General features: G+C 44.8%; 1 protein-coding gene across 1 annotated transcript in view; it reads left to right on the forward strand.

Moving 5' to 3' along the window:
- Positions 1-26,268, forward strand: part of GALNT14 (polypeptide N-acetylgalactosaminyltransferase 14) — a 221,762-nt gene that overhangs the window by 190,986 nt on the left and 4,508 nt on the right. The window contains exons 7-13 of the mRNA XM_028724478.2: positions 5,054-5,141; positions 7,098-7,182; positions 10,005-10,108; positions 12,051-12,177; positions 14,667-14,759; positions 18,167-18,250; positions 19,522-19,666. Of these exons, the coding sequence (XP_028580311.2) occupies positions 5,054-5,141; positions 7,098-7,182; positions 10,005-10,108; positions 12,051-12,177; positions 14,667-14,759; positions 18,167-18,250; positions 19,522-19,666 (726 nt within the window). The remainder of the gene's footprint in view (positions 1-5,053; positions 5,142-7,097; positions 7,183-10,004; positions 10,109-12,050; positions 12,178-14,666; positions 14,760-18,166; positions 18,251-19,521; positions 19,667-26,268) is intronic.

The raw sequence follows: 26,268 nt of genomic DNA on the forward strand, positions 1-26,268 counted from the left end.
TCAAGCTGGGTGATGGCTGAAGTGGCAGTTGAATGGATTTCAGGAAATCTGAGGCCGGATCTATATAGATTGGGAAGCCCTTATCTGTGTAGGACTTGAACTTCCATCCCCTCCAACCTCTCTCCTTGGACAGAACCTCAAGCACATTAGTTGTCGTTGGTTCCTCGCAGGATATCAAAGCCACAGACTGAGCAGCAGAGAACATAAGGAGCTGCTTTACCCCAAGTCAGACTATTAGCCTGTCCAGCTCTGACTGGCAACAACTCTCCATGGCATCAGACAGGGAGTCTTCCAAGTCCCTCCCTGGGGTTGCCTAAGATTGAACCTGGGACCATCTTCATGCAAAGAGGATGCACTGCCACTGAGCTACAGCCCTTCTCCATATGCATCATTAAATATATCTGTTATATATACTGGCCCATTCCATGAATATCATCAACATACCAGTGGTGCAGGGGAAGGGTTGTGACTCTGTGCAGGGCTGTCTTAAGCATATGTGGCACCAGGGTGCAAAGATATGCCTGGCGCCTCCCCCCCCCCCGGTTGCCCAGTCCCAGGCATGCAGGAGGGCGGAGCTGGCCGGCCGCCTCAGTGTCTCGCTGGCTCGGTCACCCCCGAACTCGTGGCACAGAGAGAAGAGCCCGCTGTGGCGCTCCAACCGATGGGCAGGCTCTTCCCTGGACTCAACTCTCAGGCCCTGGACTCTCGGACTGGTGCCCCTGAGAGCCCAGTGACCGAGTGCCCTGCATTCCTAGCGCCTATGGGTAAGACGGCCCTGACTCTGTGGTACAGCACCTGCATTGCATGGAAGAGGTCCAAGGATCAATTCCTGGCCTCTCTTGGTGGCTCTCTCTCTTCTGTATGGATCAGGCTCTGTATATACGCAGGAGAGGAAGAATGAGAATACAGTGGTACCTTGGTTTTCGAACTTAATCCATTCCGGGAGTTGGACGTCCAGCATCCGAAACACTTACGGATTTGTGGTGTTTGGGAACCGATTTGTTCGGGAGCCAAGCTGTTTGCGTACCAAGTACCACTCTGCCTTTGACTTCTCCAGGGTATTGACAGAGAGGGCTGGTTTTTTAAAATATATAAGTGATTCAGGAGAGTTGGTACTGTCTCTACACATCCAATAATTCTTACCCGAACACCAACTGGGAAGCTTTTACCTAAACATCCCAGATCCCACAGTAAAAGTTGCCTGTAAACATTGCTATCAGCTCGAGCCAAGATTTGGAATAAAATATATATACTGTTCCTCTCTTCCTCTGCGCTTTTTATACAACACTGGTAGTAGAAGATATCTTTCACAACCCATTTTGGATTTATTTCCTTCCTTCCTTGATTATACTTTCTTCGGTTATCTTTTATTCCTGCTATAATGGGCTTGCTATAAAGACTCAACCTTATCTTCTAATATATGTTAAAATTATTCGAATTAATTGTCAGAGAATAAATATAGTTGTAGGAGAATAACTCCTGCTGTAGGGGAATTAATTTTAAGAGAATAACTTTTTTATGGTAATTAGAGTTATTTAAACTTTAAAAGATTGTGTGGGTTAGCTGTAGGTTAGTTTTATACTGGGGGTGGGGAGAGTTTATGAAGAAAACATAAGGCACTTCCAGCCTCAGGCTGAAGCTATTTGCTGCCTTCTTATGTGATCTATATAATCTTTGCATCTATTTTAGCCCCATGATTCTACCACCACCACAGCAGAGCCCATAAATTACAACAAAATGCTCAGAGAGTAGATATTATAGACATTCAAGATCATTTCAGTCTTATGTATTAAGCACAATATTTCAGTAGTTCCCAAACATCCCCCCCTCCAAGAACTACTTGAAAATTACTGAGGACTTGCTGGCCAACCACTTAATGACTTTTCTATCTTAGCCATTGCAGTTCCATAGAATTCAAATTGCAAATGCAATAGGATAGAATATAAGAAACAAAAAAGCAATAGGAATACAATTTAAAATGAATATGGGTGTTTCATGCTATGGATGTGCCATCTCCCACCATCAACCACAGATCTACAGACATGCTGTGGCTTACTCAAATGAAGCTCATGGGCACCAGTGGTCCAAAGTCCAGTTTGGGAATAAATTCAATGCCTTCCTCTCTGATCTTGCTGTGTTTTAATCCCAAGTGAGTATCAGAATAGAGTGGTGAGACTCTAGGTTAACCTAGATTCTAGGTTAAACCCCAAGCATCCCATAATACTGGTAGTAGTAAAAGGTAAAGGTGAAGACCTCTTTCTGAGACCCTGGAGAGCAATTGCCAGCCAGGTCACGTAAAGGGACCCCTGACCATTAGGTCCAGTCGTGACCGACTCTGGGGTTGCGGTGATCATCTCTTTATTGGCCGAGGGAGCCGGAGTACAGCTTCCGGGTCATGTGGGCAGCATGACTAAGCCGCTTCTGGTGAACCAGAGCAGCGCACGGAGATGCCATTTACCTTCCCTCCGGAGTGGTACCTATTTATCTACTTGCACTTTGACGTGCTGTCGAACTGCTAGGTTGGCAGGAGCAGGGACCGAGCAACGGGAGCTCACCCCATTCGAACCGCCGACCTTCTGATTGGCAAGTCCTAGGCTCTGTGGTTTAACCCACAGCGCCACCCGCGTCCCTGCCAGCCAGAATACCTGATGCTAAACTAAATGGACTAGTCGGTAGTATAAGGCAGCTTCCTATGTTCCTTTCAGTTTGCACTGTTTAATTGAGGCATTCCAGGGCTCAAGCCTTCTTGGAAATTAGGTTTTTGCCTCTCTTCATCAAGCCATGTGCCAGACCCAATTTTAGGGGCCACCGTTGGCTACCGGATTTATGCACCACAGCATAATTAAGAGAATTTTCACGCCCAGCTTTTTGCAAGAGCTGATTCCCAACAGTGTTCAGTCAGCTGCATACCTGTGGAAAGGGATTTGGTCTCATAGGGAGAAAAGCTTGAAGCTTTGAGCTATAATTGGAGTCTGGGCTATTTTTTAAAAAACAAAACAAAACAAAGAAAGAAATAGAAAGGAAAAGGCCATTCAGAGCTGACAAAATTTTGCTGTACCACCACCCTCATAGATATTTGGGCCCTCCTCTTCCACCCATGGCTATAATTGAGCAATAAGAACCAAATATTGCTTTTTTAGCTGCTGAGTTTTATGATAATTTTAGGTGGGGTTTTGTGGGGTGGGGTGGGGCTGCCTGACTTCTTTGCTTTGTAGTTTATTTATTGTTTTAATGTGCTTTTGAAAGATAAAAGAAAAAAGAGGGGGAAATTGTATTTCTTTGTCTTATGGTGTATGTTAGCCACACAGTTGCCTGGGTGTTATATAAACGTAACAGTCAAATCTAATTCTTTCAAACTCTTTTCTCACAACTGGAAAAGCCACAGCAATTACCAGGTGTGGGAGTGAGGAGAGATTATCTTGTACTGTTGATAGTGCCGTTCTAAGCCTTTCTAACTCAGAAGTTAAGTCCCATTGAGTTCAATGGGATTTCCCCACTGGTTTGCATTGAACTTTAGCAGTGATTTTGCCTTTCCTCATTGCTGACTTTATGGGCTGCATGTTCTTCAGCTGCTTCCCTTCGGTTTGTCCACTGACAGTCAGAAGAAAAATATTAAGGAAGCAGGTTTCAAAGGGGTGAGTTTGCTTAGAGGTGATAAATTATTCGACCAAATATTTGCAACTCCCCTTGCAATAAAAATAAAAGCTTCTCTTCCTGTACAAAGGAACTGCTCAACAATGGATTTAGGAGAAGTTGATTGACATGGGAGGTGGTGCCCCAGCGCTCAGAAAAGACATAATAAGTTTCTTCACGTATTTTACCTCCTTGCTGCTTTCCTTTTTTGTTGCCTTTCCAATGGACTTTATCGGAGCATACTGGGAGCCTCTTCCACTTGGCTAGATCCTGCCCCTCTCCAATAATGCTGGTAGGAAGGAATCCCTTAAAGGCACAGATGATGAGCCAAGGCCTTCTGCCCATAATGCCAGAACAGCCTCATAATACCAGGGCCATTAGGCACAGTAAGGAAGTTGCCTCAGGTGGCAGACCCAGCCTCCAAGGAGCACAGGACGCTCTACCTCCTGCACTTGTCAGCTTCTACCACTTACACACACACACACACACACACACACACACACAGCTTGCTCCTTTTCAGGACAGCAGGACATTGTCTGTTTTGTCCCAGGTGACATCCTGGGCTGGCCTTACCTAGGCGATATATGAAATCTGTGCCCCTAAGTGCAGGTGTTTGTTTGCTTTAAACAAATCACCTCCCCCCCTCGTTTGGGACCCTAAAGTACACATAGAGGCTCTTGCATCTCTACAGCAGCCTAAGAATTAGCCCAGGGAAGTGCCTGACCATGCCCATAGCACTTTTTCTGTTTAAAAGAAAACGTTTCAGCTAATTAAAAGAAATAAACTGGCATCTTCTGGGAATTTCTCTATGAACAGATATTCCTTCTGCAGTGAAAACAGCCACCCCGTCTGACTTTTTCATCAGTGTGTTTTGGATGATTCTCATTCTTTCTGAATGAAAGTGGGCTCCAATGGCACCACTTCCCTGAAACGATACTCCAAAAAGGCTCTGTTCGGTACCAGAGTATTCTGTCCTCTCTTTGTGTGATGACGGAGAGGTGACAGACTTGCTGTAGAATAGGACAGCTCCACCCTCAAATTGGCAAAGATGGAGAGAGTGTTGCTCTTTGTTTGCAACATCGCAAACATTACCCAGTGCAATATCCACAATATCCTGTGATACTCATGAGGAAACAAAGTGCACTAATCTCAGAAGCAGTGTAAAAAAAAAGAGGTTTAATAGAATGGAACCAATCTGTTGTGAGCTGAAAAAAGTTCTTCTGCATCTGATCCTTCCTTTTATTGGGTTGGGATGTTGGTATTCTCTTCCCTCCTTTCACAGCCTTCTGGCAAATTCCGGGGAAAGTCCCTTTTTCCCAGGTACAACTTTTAATGCCTTCCAGGACTGGGAAATGCAATACCCTTGTTGCGTAAATGTAATACACAAATATATTTATTGTACTTTCATCTTTGTTATCAGGACCCAAAGCATGTGGTCAGTCCAGTTATTGACATCATCAACCTGGACACTTTTGCTTATGTGGCAGCTTCTTCAGATCTGAGAGGAGGTGAGTCTGCAGTCACCTGTACACAGGTAAATGTTTAGGCCAGGGGCCACTAACACGCTAACTGGTGCATATGAGATATTGGCAGGTGGGGTACCGTGCTTGCTATGCCTGGTTCAGGCAAGTGCATGAGCAAAGTCGCTAGAGGGGAATAAGAAGTATAGAAAGATAGAATTGTAGGGTTGGAAGGGAACTCAAGGGCCATCGAGTCCAATCCCCTGCAATGCTGGAAGTCCTGAGTGAAATGTGGAGTACAAGTGTTATATTTATGTACTTACATTGCTTGCTACTGCAAGGCGTAATGAAAGCCACCAACTTGGTTGTCTTTAAAGGGAATTTAGACCTGTTGAATTATTCTTATGTTACTCTCTAAGGGGGGGGGGGGAAGCTTTCAGTGGCTACTAGTCACATTCCACCTCCAGAACGAGAGACAGCATGTCTCTGAAAAACAACTTGCAGGGAACTTACAGTCAGAAAGGGATATTTGTAGGTGTTTGTGTAAGAACGTTAAAGTTTTATGTGAAATTCTGATGGTATAATGCGTTTTGGTTTATGTTTTCAAATGTAAGTCCCTTAGAGACTTTGGTAACAAACTACTACTACTACTACTACTACTACTACTACTACTACTACTAATAGTAGGCATCTGGTTGGCTGCTGGGAGAACAGGTGCTGAACTATATGGGCCTTTGGCCTGACCGAACAGAGCTCATGTTCTTAACAGAATCTTTATGACCCAAGACAGCTTTTATTTTCTTGCAAAATCCATACTGGGTTTTTGAAAAATCAGTTTCATTGCTAATCAGTTAAATTCTCCTGGAAACCCACCACTGCATTTGGGCTCCTTTTGATAGTCCGTGTGTAATAAAGTGAGACTGATGTACAACTGAGGAGAGAAAGAGAAATATACTAACTGCTGTGTGTGACAGAAGATTCCGACCAGGTGAGGTGGAATTTGTACGTGGGCTTCTCGGCAGGTGGGTTGCTACTGCTAATAGGGATGGGGGCAAGGAGGTGACAAGGAGGTCAGGATAGCACCAACGTACTGGCAGGAGCACCAGATTGGCTCTGCCACCTTTCCACTGCACCAGCCTCCCTGTCATCTCATCCTTTCCCTGTAAGCAACAGCGACTCACTTTCTAGACAGTGAGCACAGCAGCCCTGCTCCACCCAGCGAGCCACTTCTGATGTGTAAGCTACCACAGATCTCACAGATCTTTCTCATTAGATAAAGATGTGCTAATCAGGTGCTTTCTCTCCTGCAACAGGGCAGTGTAGGCTGCCAGGAACAGATAGACAAGGAAGGTTTTACCAATGTCTTTTATTCAATATTCACAGAGAGAGGCTTAGAAATGCTGCTGCTTGGAATAATGGCGTTGCTCCAAGTAATCTCCATTCCCCTTCTCTCCTCAATGGTCAACAGCACCACTCACCTTACAGTGGCCGCCTTTACTCTCCAAGCCCTTTACTCTCCTACTTTCAATGCTCTCCAGATTCTGGGAGAAGGGGCGTCTGGAATATTTTCTAGTGATAACGTGTCAGCCAGCTGCTCCAGCTCTGCCTTCCCTTCCTCTTCCTCTCCCATTATCTCCCAAATTTGCCCCTCATCTCTCTCTGAGCTGTGACCTCCCGCAAACCCCTATTGTAAATCTATACTGTCTTCCTCTTCTCTGGAAGGTTCAGGCTGGTGAGGCGGTCTCCACCATTACTCCTCTGTCCAGTCCCTGACAGCTAATGATATGATGCAAAAGGATCTATAAGCTGGATATTAAGGCTGTGATTTTTCTTCTTTGGCAATGGGAAGACATGAAATCCTCTCCTGGATAAGACTAACCATCCTGTTGATTATCAACACAACTCATGCAATGATATTGATGCAAAGCATCTTGATGACGATGGGTCCGTAGTTGGAAGCACTATCTCTAATCTCTTTGTTCCTGCTGTTCACTTCCCATTTAGGGTTCGACTGGAGCCTGCATTTTAAATGGGAACAACTTTCTCCCGAGCAGAAGGCAAAGCGGACAGACCCCACAGAGCCCATCAAGTAAGTGACAAGAAGGAGGAAGGGAAAACAGGGGTGACAAGCACAGAACTGCGGAAGAGAGGCAAAAGATTCTTTGCTTTTATGCAGTGGTAGAGAACCCTAGGCCCAGGAGCCAGCTGTGGCTCCCGAGGCCTCTCTGTCATCGTCTTCTTGATATTCCACTTTTCCCCAAGGAGTTCAAGGTGGTGTACATGGCTCTCCTCCTCTCTCAAATATCCTCGCAACAACCCTGTGAGGCAGGTGAGGCCGAGAGTTGCTTCGTGGCTGGGTAGGGAGGGGTTTGAACTCTGGCCTCCCGGGTCTTAGTCCAACTCTCTCACCACCACACCCCACTGAACCCCACCACACCGCCCAGCCTTTGGGGCTCCCCAGACTACACCCTCTGAGTAGCCTGCTCTGCTCATTTCCTATGTGCTTTTTTTTGCCTGGCTGGGAACTGTGTTAGTGCCGATTGCTTGTTTGGATGAATAGGGGTGTGTGTGTGTAGAAATAGCTGGGTTTTGTGTGGCTGGACTGCAGCTTACTGAACAAATGCCCTATTTCTCTAGTCCCTTTGTCCCTGGACCCACCAAGCGTGTGGGAATGAAGGTCTTCAGGCTGAAAAGGTCTCCCCACCACTGATTTGATACATACTGAGAAGTGTGTCCTATGACAGTTTGGCTCAAAGCATATTAACCCATAAGAAATTAGAAGTAGGGCTTGTTTTTAATATTTTTAATATTTGATGTCCTGCTGTGTTTTAATGTGTTGGAAGCTGCCCAGAATGGCTGGGGCAACCCAGTCAGATGGGCAGCATATGAATAATAAATTGTTGCTGTTGCTGTTGTTTATTACTCACCCTTCTTCAGCAGGTCCCCAAGCAGGTTACAGCAATTTACGATTCAATGCTTTGCTGAAATGCATCTTAAATACACATTGTTTTAAAGATTGCATAATGGTGGTTGAGTTTGCCACTGCTTTCCCTAACGAGGAACAAAGGAAACAGGCCATCATGATAAGAGACACAATCTTTCATATGTGCCCTAAAAGCTAGTCCAAGACATTCCATTTTTTTGAGGCTGAGCTTCAGATGTTGGATCTTCCTAATCCTAGAGTGGAAATCTACCTGCAGTGCATCCTCAGAGCTCCAGGCCAGATAGATGCTCCAAGCATTTCCCTTTATTCCTGCATCCCAGTTCTTCTTGCTCATCGTTTTTGCCTCATGGCATCCCCACATTTTGACGCTGCCCTGTTTCAGGAGAGAAAGCACCATTTCTGCCTTATGACAGTCCTCCATCAGAAGAATCAAAGAGAAAAGGATCTTTGAGACATGAACCAGGCTGCTGGGGGTAGGATCTGTGCTGCGAAATTAACAGCAGTGTTTGCCACATAGTCTCAGCCCCACTCAGTACCACTTCTTTCCTTTTCTTCCCAGCTGATCTGGAGGAAAAGAGGGAGGGCAAATAACTCTGTTTTCAAATCAAAACCCAACTGATTACAAAGGGCTTCTTAAAAGCACTTTGTCCTTCTGAGAAAGTGTGACTTTCTCCTTGAAATGAGGCTCCTCGCAGGATAAAACTAGGCACAGAGCCCCAGTTAAATAATGCCATGTAAATAACCCCTGAGTGCTAAATGCATTTTTGGTCTTCAAGCCTGCAATCAGGACTGAAAACTTCAGGCTTGTAGAAGTGGCGTTGATGAGTGCATTAGCACTTCTGACTGACATACAAATAACAAGTCTTCTTTGAAACACAAGTTTCAAATTTTATTATGACGATTTATTGAGTGGTCTATTTTGTGTGCAGGTATTAGATAGAATAAAAGGAATCCTGCTAGGATGCAACCCTGGACATGCTTACTTGTAAGCGAGCCCCACTGAACTCAGTGGGACTTACTTCTGGGAAGATATGTATAGGATTCCACTTTTTCTTTCCTCAAAAAATAATTGAAACATGATGCCTGCAGAGGGCTTTAACAAACGGACTGAATTTACCTGGATGGCTGCAGCCTCTGGAAGCAATCTGAGTTTGATGAAGTTGCAGCCAGGCAGCCAGAAGGAGTTTTAGCAGTTTGAATTTGGGTACACACACTTTTTTAAAAAAAAAAACAAACCAATAGCATTAGCTAGTGCAGTGCAGCCTGGTGTTTGTGAGCATGCGCAATGCGGGATTAGTGGTAGTGCTGTCTGCTGCAAGAGTCTTTTATCTCCCATTGGCCTCTGCTTGTGGATTTTCAAATGAACAGAATACTAACAGACGATAGGTGTGCTCAGGCATATATGACCGACCACATGAGAAAGTGGGAACAGGGACATCCATGCAAATCCCACTCCCAATGTCCCTATGTGTATTGTACCCTTTCCTTTGGTGTGCAGGAAAGCTCTACAGGGGGCTTCTAGTCATGTTCCCTTGAACACAACTAGATTCCTCTATACACTTGTGGGCACTGCTTTGTCATGGTCCTCACCTGCATTCAAGCACGCGCAAGTTGAAAGCCCCTGTAGACCTTTCCCATGCAACCCTGGGAAGGTTGGGGAATGACGCCATCCACAAGGATATTGGGGGCAGGGTTTGTGTGCCTGCTACTCCGTCCCACTTGGAGCATTCGCGCATTCAGATCCCTCCTCCTTCCTGCTTCCAGGACATTTTCCATATTCATACCTGGGAATTAAAAAGCTGTGTATCTGACTATTTACAGATAAAAAATGCACATGGGCCAGGAAACAAGGATGTGGATTGTGTGTGTGTGTGTGTGTGTGTGTGTGCGCGCGCGTGCGCGCGCAAAACCTCCTACAAAGGAGTCCAAGTGAGAGTCTATGTCTTCTTTTGTTCCCAACCACACAGGACTCCTATCATTGCAGGAGGTCTTTTTGTAATTGACAAGGCCTGGTTCAACCACCTTGGGAAATACGATGCAGCGATGGACATCTGGGGTGGAGAGAATTTTGGTGAGTCCCTGTCACTCTACAACAACCAGCATCCTTGCTAGCCAAAATTCATGAGGCAGGGCAGTTTGTGTTCTTTTGGTCATCCATCCATCACTCAAAAGTTCCACTTATTATTTGCCAGAAATCTAAGCAAACAAGAGCTCAATTCTTTTCAGTGCCTTTATTAAAGTGCCAACTTTACTTTTCCACCAGCACCATCCTTTCTTTCATAATGCAAAGGCAAATATTATATCATCTCTTTGATGCCATCATCAGCTTTGCAAAAAGGGCAGGTGGGCAGGCAGGCGCTTCCTTGGCAAAAAGACAGTCTCCGAGTGGTAAAATGTGGTGTGCACAGATTTGCCATGACCTTAGCCACTGGAGGCATTTTAAAAGAAAGAAATGGTCCGTGTCAGAGTTAATTCCAAATGTCTGGTAGGGTTTTCCTGTGGGATCTCTCTAATTAGTGCAGTGCATTTTACTAATGTGTCACCAAGCAGAGAAAGAATGGGCTGTTCTTCTCGGGGATGATTTTATGGTGGCTGTGGGAGAGCCTCTCACATGGGTGGAGTTGGAACATCTGTTCTGGAATCTCAATGATCTGTGGCCTGACACGAGATCTTCTGTTTGTTGTTAACTGCTTGTTGTCCGCATGGAGCACTTGAAGTCAATAAAACAATCTCACAAGCAGTGAATCTAGGCATGAGCATGATTGTGTGCACATGGTTTTCCAAGAGAGAGTCATCCACCCATCTGCTCTCTTGCTGTACCATGTTTACAGCTCCTATGTAAGATGATTTCAGACCAAGTGAAAGGATATTTGGAGTATGTTTATCTGCGTAATACCTACACCAGTGCAAGGACAGAGAAGGGAGAAGATAGCCACAAGCTGTAATCCCATTATCACTTTGTTGATCAGAGCTAGCCTTGTTATGTCCTAGATCAGCAATGTCCAACAGGTCGATTGCGATCTACTGGTCGATCCCCGAGTGATCGCTGTCAATTGTGGTCGATTGCGGGCTCCCTTCCAACTGCAGGCTCCCTTCCGATCGCTCCCTTCCAATTGCTTGTTGGTAAAAGCATTGTGTTTAAAGCCTCTGCCCCCCTCCGTCCTTGCTCTGCCCGTCTGTTACGTGAAATGGGCGATCATTATTGCTAGTTTAGTTTCCTGTATTGCTGCATTTGCCTGTTATCGTCTGTGTTGGTTTTACGTGTCTCATGACCTCCCCAAAAAGCTAGACAAATTTGTCACCCCCCAAAAAAAAAGCTCACCAACTTTGGGCTCCCCTAAAAAAGCTGAACAACTTTGGCTTCCCTCCCAATGACAATGGGTAGATCACTGCCAGTTGTTTTATACTGGGAGTAGATTGTGGTCTATAGGGAGTTGGATGTGCCTGTCCTAGATGACACAAAGATATCAAGGAATGATGACAAGGGCAACAGGGGACTTGGGTCTGTAGCCAGTTTACTCTGCCTTGGTGCACAGCTCCTGGACTGCCTAAGAAGAAGTGAAAAATGGGGTGTTTGTGTAATCTCTCCTTGTTCATGCCTGGAAGTTTCTTTCAAACTGGGCTTTGCGGAGGGGGTGGTTTGTTATTTAATTATTTCTGGCCAGAACAATGTTACAGATCAGAGGAGTCAACTGCAGCCTTGAAAGGGGTGGAGAGGCACTGGGTTGTCAGGGAGACAGGACTCTGTATAAAGGGACTACCTGTGTAGAGGCCAGCTTCTTTCCATTTTGATATCATTACCCACAACGTTACAAGGAGATTTCAAATAGGTTAATGTCAAACTGATGGTAAGAAGCTTTGAAATGCACTTAAGAAGGCAGAGAGCCCAGGAAAGCTCTTTCTGTTATGTGGGTTTGCCTGACTTGGTGTGGCAAAGGGGTAAAACAAAGGCTAAAGCTGGAATCTTTCCTGCTATGAGACTTTGCAAAGATGAACATGAGCCTCTCTTACAGAAATCTCATTCCGGGTGTGGATGTGCGGCGGAAGTTTAGAAATCATCCCCTGCAGCCGAGTTGGGCACGTCTTCAGGAAGAAGCACCCCTACGTCTTCCCCGAAGGAAATGCCAACACCTACATAAAGTAGGCTTACTTTATTCACTGACGGCTCAATGAAACAAAAATATGTGCTGCAAAAGGCCATGTGAGCAGCATTCTCCCAAACTCACAGTCACGGGCAGTTAAAGTAGGGATTATAGCTCTCTTTTTCAGGATATTTAAGGATACATATTGAAAATGTGAAGAGCTGATTGTAGGAAAACGATGGGATAAAAGGTGCTTCCGGACAAGGACTTGGTATCTCAAACACACCATTCAGATATCACAAATGGATTATTAAACTTTTGCTTTGTTTTTTTATTGTTTATCAGATTTCCGCCAGAAAAGGGTAAATCCATATTTACTGGAGGGAAAATGTGGTTTGGCATTTTGATGTCATGTTCTCTCCCCAGTAAGTACAGGCGCCCATCAAGCACCTGCCCACCAGTAAAGCTATTACACAGGTATGGCTGTGCATAGAGATGGTGCGCCGCACTGCACGGCTTGTGAAATTCTTCACAAAGGCACACTAGTAGTGCACTGAACAATTGGAATTGTAGACGTCGGTGCAGAGAAAAGAAGTAAGGGTGATAAGATAGTCATGGCAGGAAGCAACACAGAGATTGCACATTACACTTAGGAACCAGCAAATTCTTCCAATTTTGGGTAATATATGTACCTTTTCCAGTGCCATAAATTTCCATGCACGTAAGTTTGGGTTGTACAGTTATAGCTGACCAGGTGCCATATAAGAGACCCTGGGGGAAAGTTCAGGGTCCCAGCAGGGCATCCATCCTCTTGCTGCTGGGACTTGGCTTGATCTGCCTCCTTTTTAATTTGCCCACCACTACATAAAACCATGTAGAAGGGACCACTGAAGGCAGAGCTTAGGGCAGTTTGCCCAGGATCACTTCCAGATTACCTGTTTAGTGAGCATTCATCCTGATTTCTTTGCACAAAGTTTGTAGGGGGGTTAGGCAATTTATTGAGCATTCATTCTGATATGCTTGTCGGGGGGGGGGGTTATATGACATTGCATCAAGCAATGGTTACTCCACACTTTCTGGTGCATTTCCCCATCGCTTTCCTTACTGCAAAGAGTACACTATTTTGGCGTAAGTGGGTTTGTTGTTCAAGAGTGCCACATCACTTTTAATTGTGCAACCTACATTTGCTAGTATCTGATTGAATTCTACCCCCAAAATGGCAAAAGTCTGAATATACTCCAGATTCCCTGGAGTTGGCCCTGGTGCTTCCATCCTTGCTATGTCTGCTTGTTGCCAAATGTTTTTGCACATGCATTCTTTGGCTAATGTAGCCGGAAAAGCCCACGAGGCACTGCATCTGTGATAGAAGCCCCTATAGACAAAAATATACCTACTCCTGCTCGACTGCTATAGAAGCTCTTTATTGAACAATAATGTTACCTGGTTAGCCATGACACATTATTTATATTTAAAATGTTGATCTTCTCTCCATGCCGTATGAATTGTGACAGCACCATTCGTAGATATTAAAATGTATTTGAGGGAACACACATCAATTATTCCAAATGCCTGCATGCACTGCAGCACGTGTGCAAAAATGCGCACTTGAGAGCTGCCCTGTGGGACACGACTACAGCTATCCTTGAACTGAATGGTGCAGTCATTTTGGGAGATACAGCTCCATTTGGGGCAGCAGAGCTCCATGCGTTTCTCAGAAGAGTAAAATACCACGTGAAGTGAACATATTAAAGGTTGCTGTGCCTTCATAGGGACAGTAACCGAAGGTGATCATGGGAGATGAAAAGAAACTGCAGAAGGGGAAAGTAAAGGCAGGTTTCCTGAACGGAACTTCGCCAGACCTTAAGTTAATAAGATTAACCTGGAGAAACAGAAGGCATGGGAGAAAGGGAGGGAAAGAGGAGACAGACTGAATAAAGAACACATTTCAACTGAAAATCTATAATCCCCAGACACTGAATTCTGTGTACTTCTTCACAGATGCACAACAGCTGCATTTCCCTCCTCAGCTACGATTGCGATGAATATCGCCCTCACACACTGCAAATGGTGATAGAGAAAAACTACCAATGGGGTTCCCCCCCTCCCCCATCAGTGTGCAATTGCTATTGCAGTCGGCTAGAGAAAGGTTATACCTTCCCCCTCCTATGTGCTGCAGTCCCAGTGGAAATGCTCCCTCTTTCTCTCTAAAAATTTTTTAAAATGAAATCCCCTGACAGGTCTGCAACCTGCTCAATGAACATAACATGTAGTTCTGCCTTAAAGATGCACATCTAAAAAACTTCACCTCACCATGAAAGCAGGCCCCCTCAAATAAGATGTCCTCAGCTCTCAAACGAAAACGTACTAAAACTAAAACAATCTGCCCATCTGTTTTGTATCTTATCTACTGTTTTCACCACCTAGACGCCACAAACACACACAATTTATCCCTTCGAGCTCTTATCTGAGGCATCCAATTAAAACTCTTTCATGCATGCTCCTGTGGTTTCTCCCTCATTTTCTTTTTAAAAAAATGTCTCTCCTCAGAAACACCAAACGCACAGCTGAAGTATGGATGGATGAATATAAGCAGTACTATTACGCGGCCCGGCCTGCAGCTCAGGGGAGGCCATATGGAGAGTAAGTGTCCCCCTCTGGCGGTGAAGGAAAACACAAAGAGAGCGACTCAGTTGTTTGATACAGTGGAACCTCATTATGGTTTTATAGTCCAGCTGTTGGGATGCCTGCATTTTGTTTCTGTGGGAACAGTTAATTAGATGTTAATAGTAAACAGATGCTGTGAGTATATGGATATAAAGTCCTAGTTGCTTGTGTGTGTGAGAGAGAGAGAGAGAGAGAGAGAGCTTGTATAAAACTGCATTGGTATACCTCATTAGAAAGACTGGCTTGTTCCTAGATTAAAATAAAAGAGCTCGTCTTCTCCGCTTACCGCTTCCTGGAAAGGGTCCCAGGTCAACTTCCAAGGTCCTTCCTTCCTTTAATGACTGCCCTGTTGGGCCAAGAAAAGCAAAACCTGCTATCTTTATGAAGATGAGCTGGTAGTATGAACAAACAGTGCCCCAGGGCAAAGAAGCAAGTAAAATATTAAGCTAGGCAGCCTAAATCCTTATTTCCATATTTACCCTGTGGGTGAAACAGGGTTTTTGCGATAACCTTCTGCTGGAAAGTGTGATGTGATTTATTCCTCTTTCACCTACTGTGGTCTTGCTTGCTTACCCACCTCCTTTATATCCAGCTTGCTGAGGCTGATGGGAGTTGTAGTTCAGCCACATCCAGAGGTCCACATATTCTCCACTATATTACCTTGCCAACAAAGGTCCGTATAGTAAAAGCTATGGTTTTCCCAGTAGTGATGTGTGGAAGTGAGAGCTGGACCATAAAAAAGGCTGATCGCCGAAGAATTGATGCTTTTGAATTATGGTGCTGGAGGAGACTCTTGAGAGTCCCATGGACTGCAAGAAGATCAAACGTATCCATTCTTAAGGAAATCAGCCCTGAGTGCTCACTGGGAGGACAGATCCTGAAGCTGAGGCTCCAATACTTTGGCCACCTCATGAGAAGAGAAGACTCCCTGGAAAAGACCCTGATGTTGGGAAAGATGGAGGGCACAAGGAGAAGGGGACGACAGAGGACGAGATGGTTGGACAGCGTTCTCGAAGCTACAAACATGAGCCTGACCAAACTGCGGGAGGCAGTGGAAGACAGGAGTGCCTGGCGTGCTCTGGTCCATGGGGGTCACAAAGAGTCGGACACGACTAAACATGAACAACAAGTGCAGGGCTGTTGGGGGGGGGCAGTGGCAGGCCTTGGCGTCTCAAATTTCAATGGCGCCTTGTGCAATGCCAAAATCTGTCCCCTCGCACTTCTCGCCTTCTGTTTGATGTCGTTGTTGTGGCGCCTGTTGCAGCGCCCCTGAGGTTCCATGCCAGGTGCTTGGGTCCCCGGCTGTTGTGGGACTACAATGAGGCTACCAGATTGTTTTCAATGAATCCAGGGACACTTTTCAACTTCAATGGATTTTGTATGCGGACTTATTTCTAAATCCGGGGACTGTTCCCGGGAAACGGAGACGTCTGGTAACCTTAGACTACAACCCCCATCATCCCTGGCTGGCATGACCAATGGTCAGGGATGATGGGAGCTGTAGTCCAACAACAGTCGGGGACCCATTGTATTAGAGGACCCAGCTGCTGGGGATCACAAGAGGCAGAGTTCTATTGAATAAATAAATAAATAAATAAATTATTCATGTTGTGCATAGCCATAATGCTAGCCATTATGAGAACAAAATTCTGAACTAGATGGACCTCTGGACTAATCTGGCGCTGCTCTTCTTAAATCCTAATCCATCACCAGCAACTGAGACTAATTTTCTTTATGCACTCTTGGTTGACAGATTGAGCTAAGACTCATGTGTCTAGCACACTTTATATTTGTGGTTCCTCATCCAGATTGTGATTCATGCACGGAAACCAAATTTCCAGGTGCATGTCCCTTAGCCAAACTGGGATCCACATGCCTGTGTGTAAACAAAGATTATGGAGCTCTTGAGCCTTGCTTTCAAAAAGAACCGGTAGAAAAGTGGATTTGTGGCATTTTTTTCCTATTTTCAGAGTACGAAAAGCAGCCACAGAGCCAGAATACCACAAGCGTATTGTGTTATAAGAGCATGAGAAGAGTTTGCTGGTACAGGCCAATGGCCAATCTAGTGGCACTGATAGTCGAATCCTCCATTAATTGGTCCAATCCTCTTTTAAAGCCACCCAATTTGGTAGCCATCACAACATGTAGGGGTGAATGCCAACGATGCATTGTGTGAAGAAGAACTTTGGACACCCATGAGTTCTACGGTTATGAGAGAGGAAGAGAAGCTTTTCTCTATCCACTTTTTCCACACTAGGCACAATTGCATACATGTCTCCACTTAGTCACCTTTTATCTGAACTGAAAAGCCCCAAATGTTGTCCCGGGGGACTTGCTCCTCTCACTTGATCGTTTTGGTCGCCCTTTTCTGAACCTTTTCCAGCTCTGCAATATCACTTTCCAGGTGAAATGACTGAACTGCACACATTATTCCAAGTGCGGTCTCACCATAGATTTGTATAATTGCTTCACAAAACTGGCATTTGCCTTTTCTATTGCTTTCCTAATGTTCCCTAGCACAGGATTTGCCTTTTTCACAGCTGCTGCATGCTGGGTCAACATCTCCATCAAGCTATCCACGCTGACCCCAAGGTCTTGTAGCTCTAGTATATGTCAATAGAACACATACCATTTAGGCAGCAAACCTGCATTGGAACTCTCATGGGACTAAGGGCCAAGTAGACATTTATTTATTTATAAGATCTATGTCCCACCCTTCACCTCAAACGATCTCAGGGCAGGTCACAACAAATTAAAATACAATAAACCAATAGGATACAATTAAAACCATCCATTCCGCTGCTATGATTAATTGCATGATTGCAATTCACGTGTCTAGCTTCTAAATTCTAAATAGCAGCTGCAACGCAAGAGATCCAAGACATTGGCACATGAGAAGTTTAACCCTTTCTTCCCCACACTATGGTCCTAATAAAAGTCACCCTACCACCAAAGCTGCTATTCACTTCAGAGTGTAAATTTCCATTTGCACCAATGGGAGTTGCTCCTCTATGCCAAACCACTTTAGGTTTTTATTATTATTGGGATCTCAGCATGAGGAAGAGGGTTAATCCTGTCCTCCCTGAGGTCCCAATGCTGATCAGGCAATCCAAGGGGGATTTTTAATGTTTAAAATGCAACACATTAATTACGGTCATGCCAATGAATGCCATTTCTAGTTTGGTCCTTTGTTGTTCAGTTACGTGACTCACAATGAGTTAACTGGGGGAGCTGAGGAAGGTGTGGATATGGGATTACTAATGCATTTTGCCACTAGCTAGATTTACAGAGAGAATCCTGTCTTTGGGGCTCAAGGCCATTTCATGTTGCAGTGGCAGGAAGTGACGTAATTAGATTTTTTGCAAATATTTTGTTTTCAACAGCATCCAGAGCAGAGTGGAATTGAGAAAGGCCTTGAAATGCCACACCTTCAAGTGGTACCTGGAAAATGTTTATCCTGAACTGAGGTACTAGCAAATTTTGAAATATAGTATGTGATACCTGGGGATGCGGGTGGCGCTGTGGGTAAAACCTCAACGCCTAGGACTTGCTGATTGCATGGTCGGCGGTTCGAATCCCTGCGGTGGGGTGCACTCCTGTCGTTCGGTCCCAGCGCCTGCCAACCTAGCAGTTCGAAAGCACCTCCGGGTGCAAGTAGATAAATAGGGACCGCTTACCAGCGGGAAGGTAAACGGTGTTCCGTGTGCTGCGCTGGCTCGCCAGATGCAGCTTTGTCATGCTGGCCACGTGACCCGGAAGTGTCTGCGGACAGCGCTGGCTCCCGGCCTATAGAGTGAGATGAGCGCACAACCCTAGAGTCTGGCAAGACTGGCCCAAACGGGCAGGGGTACCTTTACCTTTACCTTATGTGATACCTGTGTGGGTGAAATGTCACAAATTTCCCTTTTCCTCAAATGAAAATCGGCTCAATGCTACAATCCTATGCACATTTTCCTGCAAGAAAACTCTGTTGAGCACAGAGCGACATACAGTATTTCTGAGTAAACATGGATAGAATTACTCTGCCTATCCACCCCCCCCCCCCAAAAAAAAAGCTAAATCACCAGGAGGTGACTTTTCCTCTGAACCAGGAATGGGGAACCTTTTCTCTTCCCTCCCCCCCTGGATCAAATGTTCTGTTCAAAGTTGAGAGTCATATCTGGTACACCATAGACATTTGGTTTGGCCCTGCCTTCTGCTGAACATTGCCAGCAAAGGTACACACAGTCTATGTGCTGAAAAGTGCTGTTCATGATTACTCTGGGCCGTCGCTAGGCTAAAACTGATAACCCATTTTTTGTAGTAAACTTTTATTGAGTTTTCAACAGTTTGACATATATACATCAATACGTAATAAATTTATTTTTTCTTGACTTCCTGCCCCCTTTTCCATGGTGTTTTAATTCCCCCCCCCCCCCCGGCTGCACAATACCTTCTATTTTTTATACCAAAACATCAATATTGTATTTTCTAATTCCTTCTGGTGCTCATATTTCAAACCCTGCTCACAAATTCTTCACACTATAATATTTCCCTAAATAGTCCGATAATGGCTTCCATTCTTCCAGAAAGCAATTGTTATTTGGATCTCTTATTTTGGCTGTTAATTTTGCCATTCCTGCATAGACCATTATCTTACTTATCCATTCTTCTTTGGTGGGAACTTCTTCCTTCCGTTTTTACAGGCAGAGCAACCTTGCCAAAAACTGATGCCCCTTATCCTTCCCTCTTCCCTCAGAATTCCTGAGGAATCTCTCTACCAGACTGGAATGATTCGACAGAGACAGAGATGCCTGGAGACCCAGAAGTCAGAAGCCCAGGAGTTTCCGGTTGTGATCTTAAACCCCTGCATCACCAGCAAAGGTGCAGCAATGGTGGCTCAGGTGAGTTCTCTAGGGCCTGTTTGGGATTTAAACAGTATGCGGTGCCCTTACCCTAACAGCAATCCTTTGGGGGTGATCCCATGTTAAAGACGGCACTGTGAAACTAAGAATAAGATGGCGGCTCACCCAGAACCACTGAACATGCTCATGAATAATATGTGGGGGGGGGGGGAGGGATTTGACTTGCAAAACCTCTCAATTGCTTTTCTGCCCAAATGCACTCAAGTTAAAATAGGGAGAAAAGTGATACAAAACAAAGGCGACATCTGCAGTATGAAGACAACAAACAAGGAAATTAAAGCTAGTGTTTTTTCTAGAAAGAAGTTCCATATTTAAATGCCTTCTTTTCCTTACACTTAGCAGTGAGGTTTTCCTTCTGAAATTGAAATAATAGTGAGTAGGGATAGATGAATCTGTCAATTTTGGCTCTTTCTGTTTCTGTTTTCTATTCTTAAATTTAGTTCTCCACATTTGCATGAAAATCTGTGGTTAATCCTCATGGAAATTCATCAATATTTTGGCACAAATTTCTCCCAAGAATTTTTTTTTTTTTTTTTTGTATGCAGCTTTGACTAATGTACAAGCAATTTCCCCAATAAGATGCATTTTTGTGAACTTCAGTTATTGCCTACTGGGCTGCATCTTCCAAAGGAAAGTGGCCATATATAATGCTGGCCTGCTAAATGGGGTATTTACAATTGAGCTCTCTCCAGGTTGTCTGCTCTCTGAACAAACATATTTGGTGCCATGTGGTCAAGCAAGTCCATGAATTAAGTTGTCTTCCAGCCAAAAATCACTCGTCTTATTGCCAGAGCCAAAGAGAACCCAAAAGGGATGGAATGCAAATCCTTCTGCGATATATTTCAGAATGCAGGTTAGTGCTTTCCTGTATCCTAAACTCCCTATCCACAGAAAACTAGCATATGAGGTTCTACTTAGCATTTCCCCTTAGATGCTGCTTTTCTGGGTGCAGGGATGTTGTTTTTTTATACTGGAGAACATTCATACAATTAATCTCTTACCTGCATTTTGAAATGATGCATTCTCAGGAGTCACCAAGAGTTCCTTCATCCCCCCCCCCCCCATTTTGCATTCATGTGACAAAATGGTTATGCGGAAGGGCCCCCCCAGCATAAGTCAGCAAGCTGTCATTCTGCCCCCCCCCCCCCCCAAAACCCCCTCCAATTTGTTCCTAGTGTTTTTAAGATGTCACTTTTTAACATTTAGGGTTGTGCCTTAGGGGCCTTTTTATCACACTAAAAATGTGCAAAAAAATTGCTGTGCGATTGCTCTTCCATCTCAAAATCGGAACTGGTGCCAGTTTTTTGCCAACTTGTCCAAACAGCAGATTTGGTTGACATAGATGGGGAAAATAGACTCATGGTTACTCCCAATGTCCATGGTATAGAAGTTGCAAGACAGCAGGCCTGCCACGAGACAAGCCTGATACGAAGCACACGCCTGAACTGAACCAAGCTGAGCCCATCCGTACTCAGAATGCAGGCTACATTGACACATAATTCTTCTTCAAGGATCAGAGGAAGAAAATGAGAATTATAATTTTCCTCCCATCTTTCAGAACTATTTACTCCTTTCCGTCGCTCAAAAAATGTGCCGAATTGAAATGATATATTTAAGTTCATCCTCTGCATTCATTCAATATTAAATTGCCTATTAAAGTAGAAGCGACTTAATGAGGCTGACCTCATTTCCCCTCTTCTCAATCACTAAAGGGAAAAATATTCAGTGTCAATCAGTGAGTATTCTCTGAACTAGATTAAGAATTAGGTGCTGTTTGTGACAACAAAAAAGGTGTTCTCTTCTCTCCATGTTCTGGTTAGCATTTTAAATGCATAAGTGGATAGTTAAATAGAAGGGAGGGAGAGCTGTTATACATTAAAGTCCTACCTCAACGCCCCTCAGTAAACACCAATATGGGCATTGCAACGCTTCTGAAAGCTGCCCTGGCTTTGGCTTTGATGTCTCTCCAGGGACAGTAAGTTCCACTATCAGCAGGAAACTGAGAGTGTCTTTTTAATGTGCTCCTCGTTCTGTTGCCAGAGACATGGAGGTATAACATGCTGTGGGAATTCTCAAAGCTCCTTTCTCCTTGTGGATTGTTTGGGGACCTGCTGTCCCCCCCCCCCCACATCTGCTCCATCTGTAAGTGGGGAGCCATGGACTCACAGATCATGTATTCTAGATGATGATGCCCAAGATCACTTGCCTTCTTTGTTTATCTACCGTATTTTTCGCTCCATAAGACACACCTAGTTTTTAAAGGAGGAAAACAAGGGGGGGGGGAATTCTGAATCAAATGTTGTACTAAACTATTTGATAAACTGCCGGTATATCAGAATAATATTTCAACCATGTAAAGTGAACAGCAGTCAACAGTGGCGTTAAAAACCATCATCACTGTCAGGGAGAGGCAAACGGGAAAAGATGCAAGAACAGAAACCAGCAGTTATAGAGAGCCTAAAGAGATCATTGGCAGCCTGTCGTCTGACAGTGGGTCTGACGTAGAGAGGGAGGCGGATGAGCCAGGAACAAGTCATTCTGTACACAGAGGAACTCAGGGGAGGGGTTTCCGCAGACTTGCATGCTGGGTACGGAAAAGGAAAAAGAAAGATTAGACGCGGCAACTGTGCAACAAGGGGACGGACGCTAATTGAAACGCTGGAGATGTGCTTTTGAACTTTGTCAAATAAATAAAATAGTTTGGAACTGGCTGGGAGCCCGGAGTCTTATCTATGGCAGCTGGACAGCATTAAGCCTCTGACAATCACTGTCATTAACAAATGAAGAGACTTTATCCCCTAGTAAGGGGGGCAGGCAGTGGAAATATATGAGCTTCCCATATTGAGTCCCTTAGATTTCAGGACTGTATGGTTTGGCCCTACACAATTATTTTAATAAAGCCAAGAGAAGTGGGACTTTCTTCCTTTTTGTTCATTGCAGAGAGCTCTGGGGGCTTTCATATGAGGGAGGAATCTGATTCAATTCTCATTTAAAGTCAAACCTACCTAATTCACACCTTCGTACGCAACACAAGGACCAAACCACAGCTGTCCTTCAAATTTCACACTTCTGCAAAGGAAGGCACTACTGTCCCGGCAAGACCAGTGGCAGAGGGAGGGTCTTGCGTGGCAGCACGTCGCCTGTGGGGACGTGGGATGTCGCCCAATCAAACGTCCCAAGGGGGTGGCGCGTGCGGCCGAGTGCAGGGGCAGAGGGGTTACACGGCTCCCGCTGTGCTTGCTTTACACCCGTGTAAGTGGCTCCTGTCCTGCTTTGCTGCTTTAAAGCAAGCCGTGGAGGAGGGACAGACGGGAACCATGGCTCTGCTTTCTTCACTCCTCCGTGGCTTGCTTTAAAGCAGCAAAGCAGGACAGGAGTTACTTCATAAGAGGCGCAGACATGCGCAGACATGCGCAGACATTTCCCCTTATTTTTTAGGAGGAAAAAGGGGCGTCTTATGGAGCGAAAAATACAGTATGTATTGATTTGTGCATCCGGTTGTGCTGCCGCAGATGCACCATGGCGTTTCTTCTCTCTGTGCTCCTCCTAACAGCCATTTCTCCTCTGGTCACTCCTCTGGTCAGTGTCTCCAGACACTGTGGTCATCTGCAAGGGATTCCTACATGGCAGAGTTGATGTTGCTAGGCTTCATGTCAAGTCTCCAGACCTCTTTGTAATGCAGAGTTGGTCTGTCAAAGGGCCTTGGGCAATAGTGAACTGCCCTGAGACCTCAAGGTATAGGGTGGTATATAAATTCTAATAATAATAATAATAATAATAATAATAATAATAATAATAATACTCTCTAATTGTTGTCCTACCACCCTGCCCATTACTTGGTATTCAGCTTCTGAATCTGAAAGAGCCACATAGCCTGACACTGGAGAGACCTGTCAGGAATAAACATGAACCGATGGTATCAAATAGTATGGGAGACAGCCTTATTAGAAAAAGTAACCAATAAACTGAAACTGACATGGGGACAAATAGAAGAAGAGGACTTCACCCCTTTATGGTTCCCCTTTATCACATACACAGCCAAACAAGACAACAACAAGATTGAATCAAGTATACGGAACAGAGTAACTTCCCCACACTGTGCGTAATTTTGTAAACCTCTGCCATGTTCTCCCTTGACTCGTATTCCCTCCCCCCTCCTGCTTTTTAATAAAGGAATAATTGCCTCGCTGCAAGTGGTCCACAAACCCCCTCCTTCCACTCCTGGGCAGAAGGACCAGGAGGGCAGGACTCCCCAAATGCAGAGAGCTACGTTACTCTTCAAAGGGTGTGTGTGGGGATTATTAAACTATTAAGTCCAGAGTCTGAAATTATCTAACTGTACCGCTGATCATGGCACCAAGCACGCTGCCTCTGCAATAATGCTGCAAGTCAGACACTTGGCATTATCCGGTCTTGTTTATGTCTCATTTGCTGAAGGGATTGATTGATTTAGCACTTCACTGGAGAAATGCATCTGAGGGTAAATAATTGATCGTAATTTTGCCCTGGTTTTGTCTAATGAAGATGTCACCATTTGGCTGGTGCATTGGCTTTCTGTTAGAAACAGAGCATCAGTTGATATTAAACTTTGCAGTAACCTTCTTGGAATGGATTTCTGACTCTGGGATTCATTTAATAAACCCATTAATCATTAGCTGTTCCAAGAAACCTGACAAGCTTTAGAAAAGAAATCAGAAGCCTCTTAGGCCTGGATACACTTGAGCACATCGTCAACAGCAGCAGTACAGAAATGACTCTGTATTCAGAGAGAAGCTGTCAGTCTCCTGTAGGAACAGAGAAACAGACAGAAGGATGGCAATCTTCCCCCCCTTCCTGTTGTGCCCCACTGTCTGCCTCTCAAAATATCAATCACCGAGTGAATCACCAACATCCTAGTTAGTTAATGCATTATTTTTGTCCTGATCTTGTTGAAAAATTCAGCCAGATGCTCTGATCTGTCAGCTCTCTCCCCAGAGGATTCACAGAACTTTGTCATACTGAGCATCTCGACCAAGACAAAAACAATTGTTTCAGCCTCCTCTAGTGCACCTACGGCAAAGTGCTAAGATTTATTGTCCACCCTGGGGACAAAGCTGGTCAAATAAAAATCTCCACTCAAGGTGCTGCAAGAGCCCACAGTATTCTTTAAACCCCGTTGAGAATGATAAAGATTGCCCCTTCCAAGATGCTCTCTTCCTACTTTACTGACTGGGAGGGGCTGACATTCTGTCCCCTAATTTATCTAATCTACTACTGGCTGAAGTACATTAGATTAAGGTTTACAATTAGATTACATTACAAGCCTGTGCTTCTCACTTTGAGAACTCTTACGGAGTCTTGTCTCTAATATCATTGTTAGGGGAGGGGTAGTTTCTTTGGTAGGGGACACAGTAGTTTGTGTCTGCAGTGGTTTGTACATCTTTTGTGCCCACCCTGTACACAGCTCTCACCTGTGGTTACTAGAAGCTCTCAGCATGCAACAGCGACACACACTGGGAGCAGCTTTGACCAGCCAGCTCAACCAGGTGAGGGTAGCCAATGGGTGAGTTAGGGGCTTCCCCTGCAAGCAAAGACAGGCTCCAGCGGATTGAGTGGACAAGACCAATAGTGGATCCAATGGTCAAGAAGATTGTTTTTGCACGTGTTGCAGAGGGAAATGAGGAGCAGGTGGGACTTGTTAAACTTAGAAGGTAGCCCATCTAGGGACGGAAAACTGTTTTCAGTAGACTTTGGAGTCTTCTTCACTTGCTCTTTAATGCACCAGTTTAGTGCTGTGCCAAAATCTGCCCTGCCAAGTTTTCTTCCTCTGTGAATGAGGCTTCCACTTTTCAACCTCATTTTCAGGACTCTTTGGGGGTTTTGAGCTTTATCTTTGTGAGGTAGCCAAGACTGGTGTGTGCATTTTCCTTTCCAGTAAGCATTTCTTCAGCTCTCTGCAGCCTCCCCAGCTGCCCACACTTCCTGACCTGAAAAACCCCATAGGAACAACTGCCTCATAATGTCTTCCCCTGGGCTTTAATTGGAGCATGAGCACCTGGGAAGGCTGCAGACCACATGCCATCAGCGAGATGATTTGCAGCATGAAAGGACACTTGTGGGTACCCCTCAGCCACTTCAAAAGCAAGGTAAAGACGACAACAGCACACAAAAACCCCTGCACCCCAGCCATGATAATTTCTCTGGATTTTTCTCTCCCCAGTGATATTTACCTTCTCATTAATTGATGGAGATTTGGCCAAGAAAGATAGAAGCAAGCAGTGAAGCAGCAAAGGCAGTTGCACCTTGTCAAGAGACAAGGCAGATCTTTGCGAAATGTGTTGAAAGGCTGTCCGTGGTGCAAAAGGCTATTGAGAAAATGTAGTGAGGGCTGTGTGGGGAGGGTGCTGGCTTCAAACAGTGACTCACTTCATATGCTACCCATTTCCCCCCCTCAAAAAAAAAAAAAGAAAAGAAAAGAAAAGAAAAGAAAGAAGCTACATTAACGCTGTTGGAGACCGGGGACAATTTTTCAAGGCTTTAACATCATTCAAGGTGACACCTGTCACTGCTCCTCAGCATCATAATGAATTCAAGAAGTAAAT

This window comes from Podarcis muralis, chromosome 3 (genome assembly GCF_964188315.1).
Source record: "Podarcis muralis chromosome 3, rPodMur119.hap1.1, whole genome shotgun sequence".
Lineage (NCBI taxonomy): Eukaryota > Metazoa > Chordata > Lepidosauria > Squamata > Lacertidae > Podarcis > Podarcis muralis.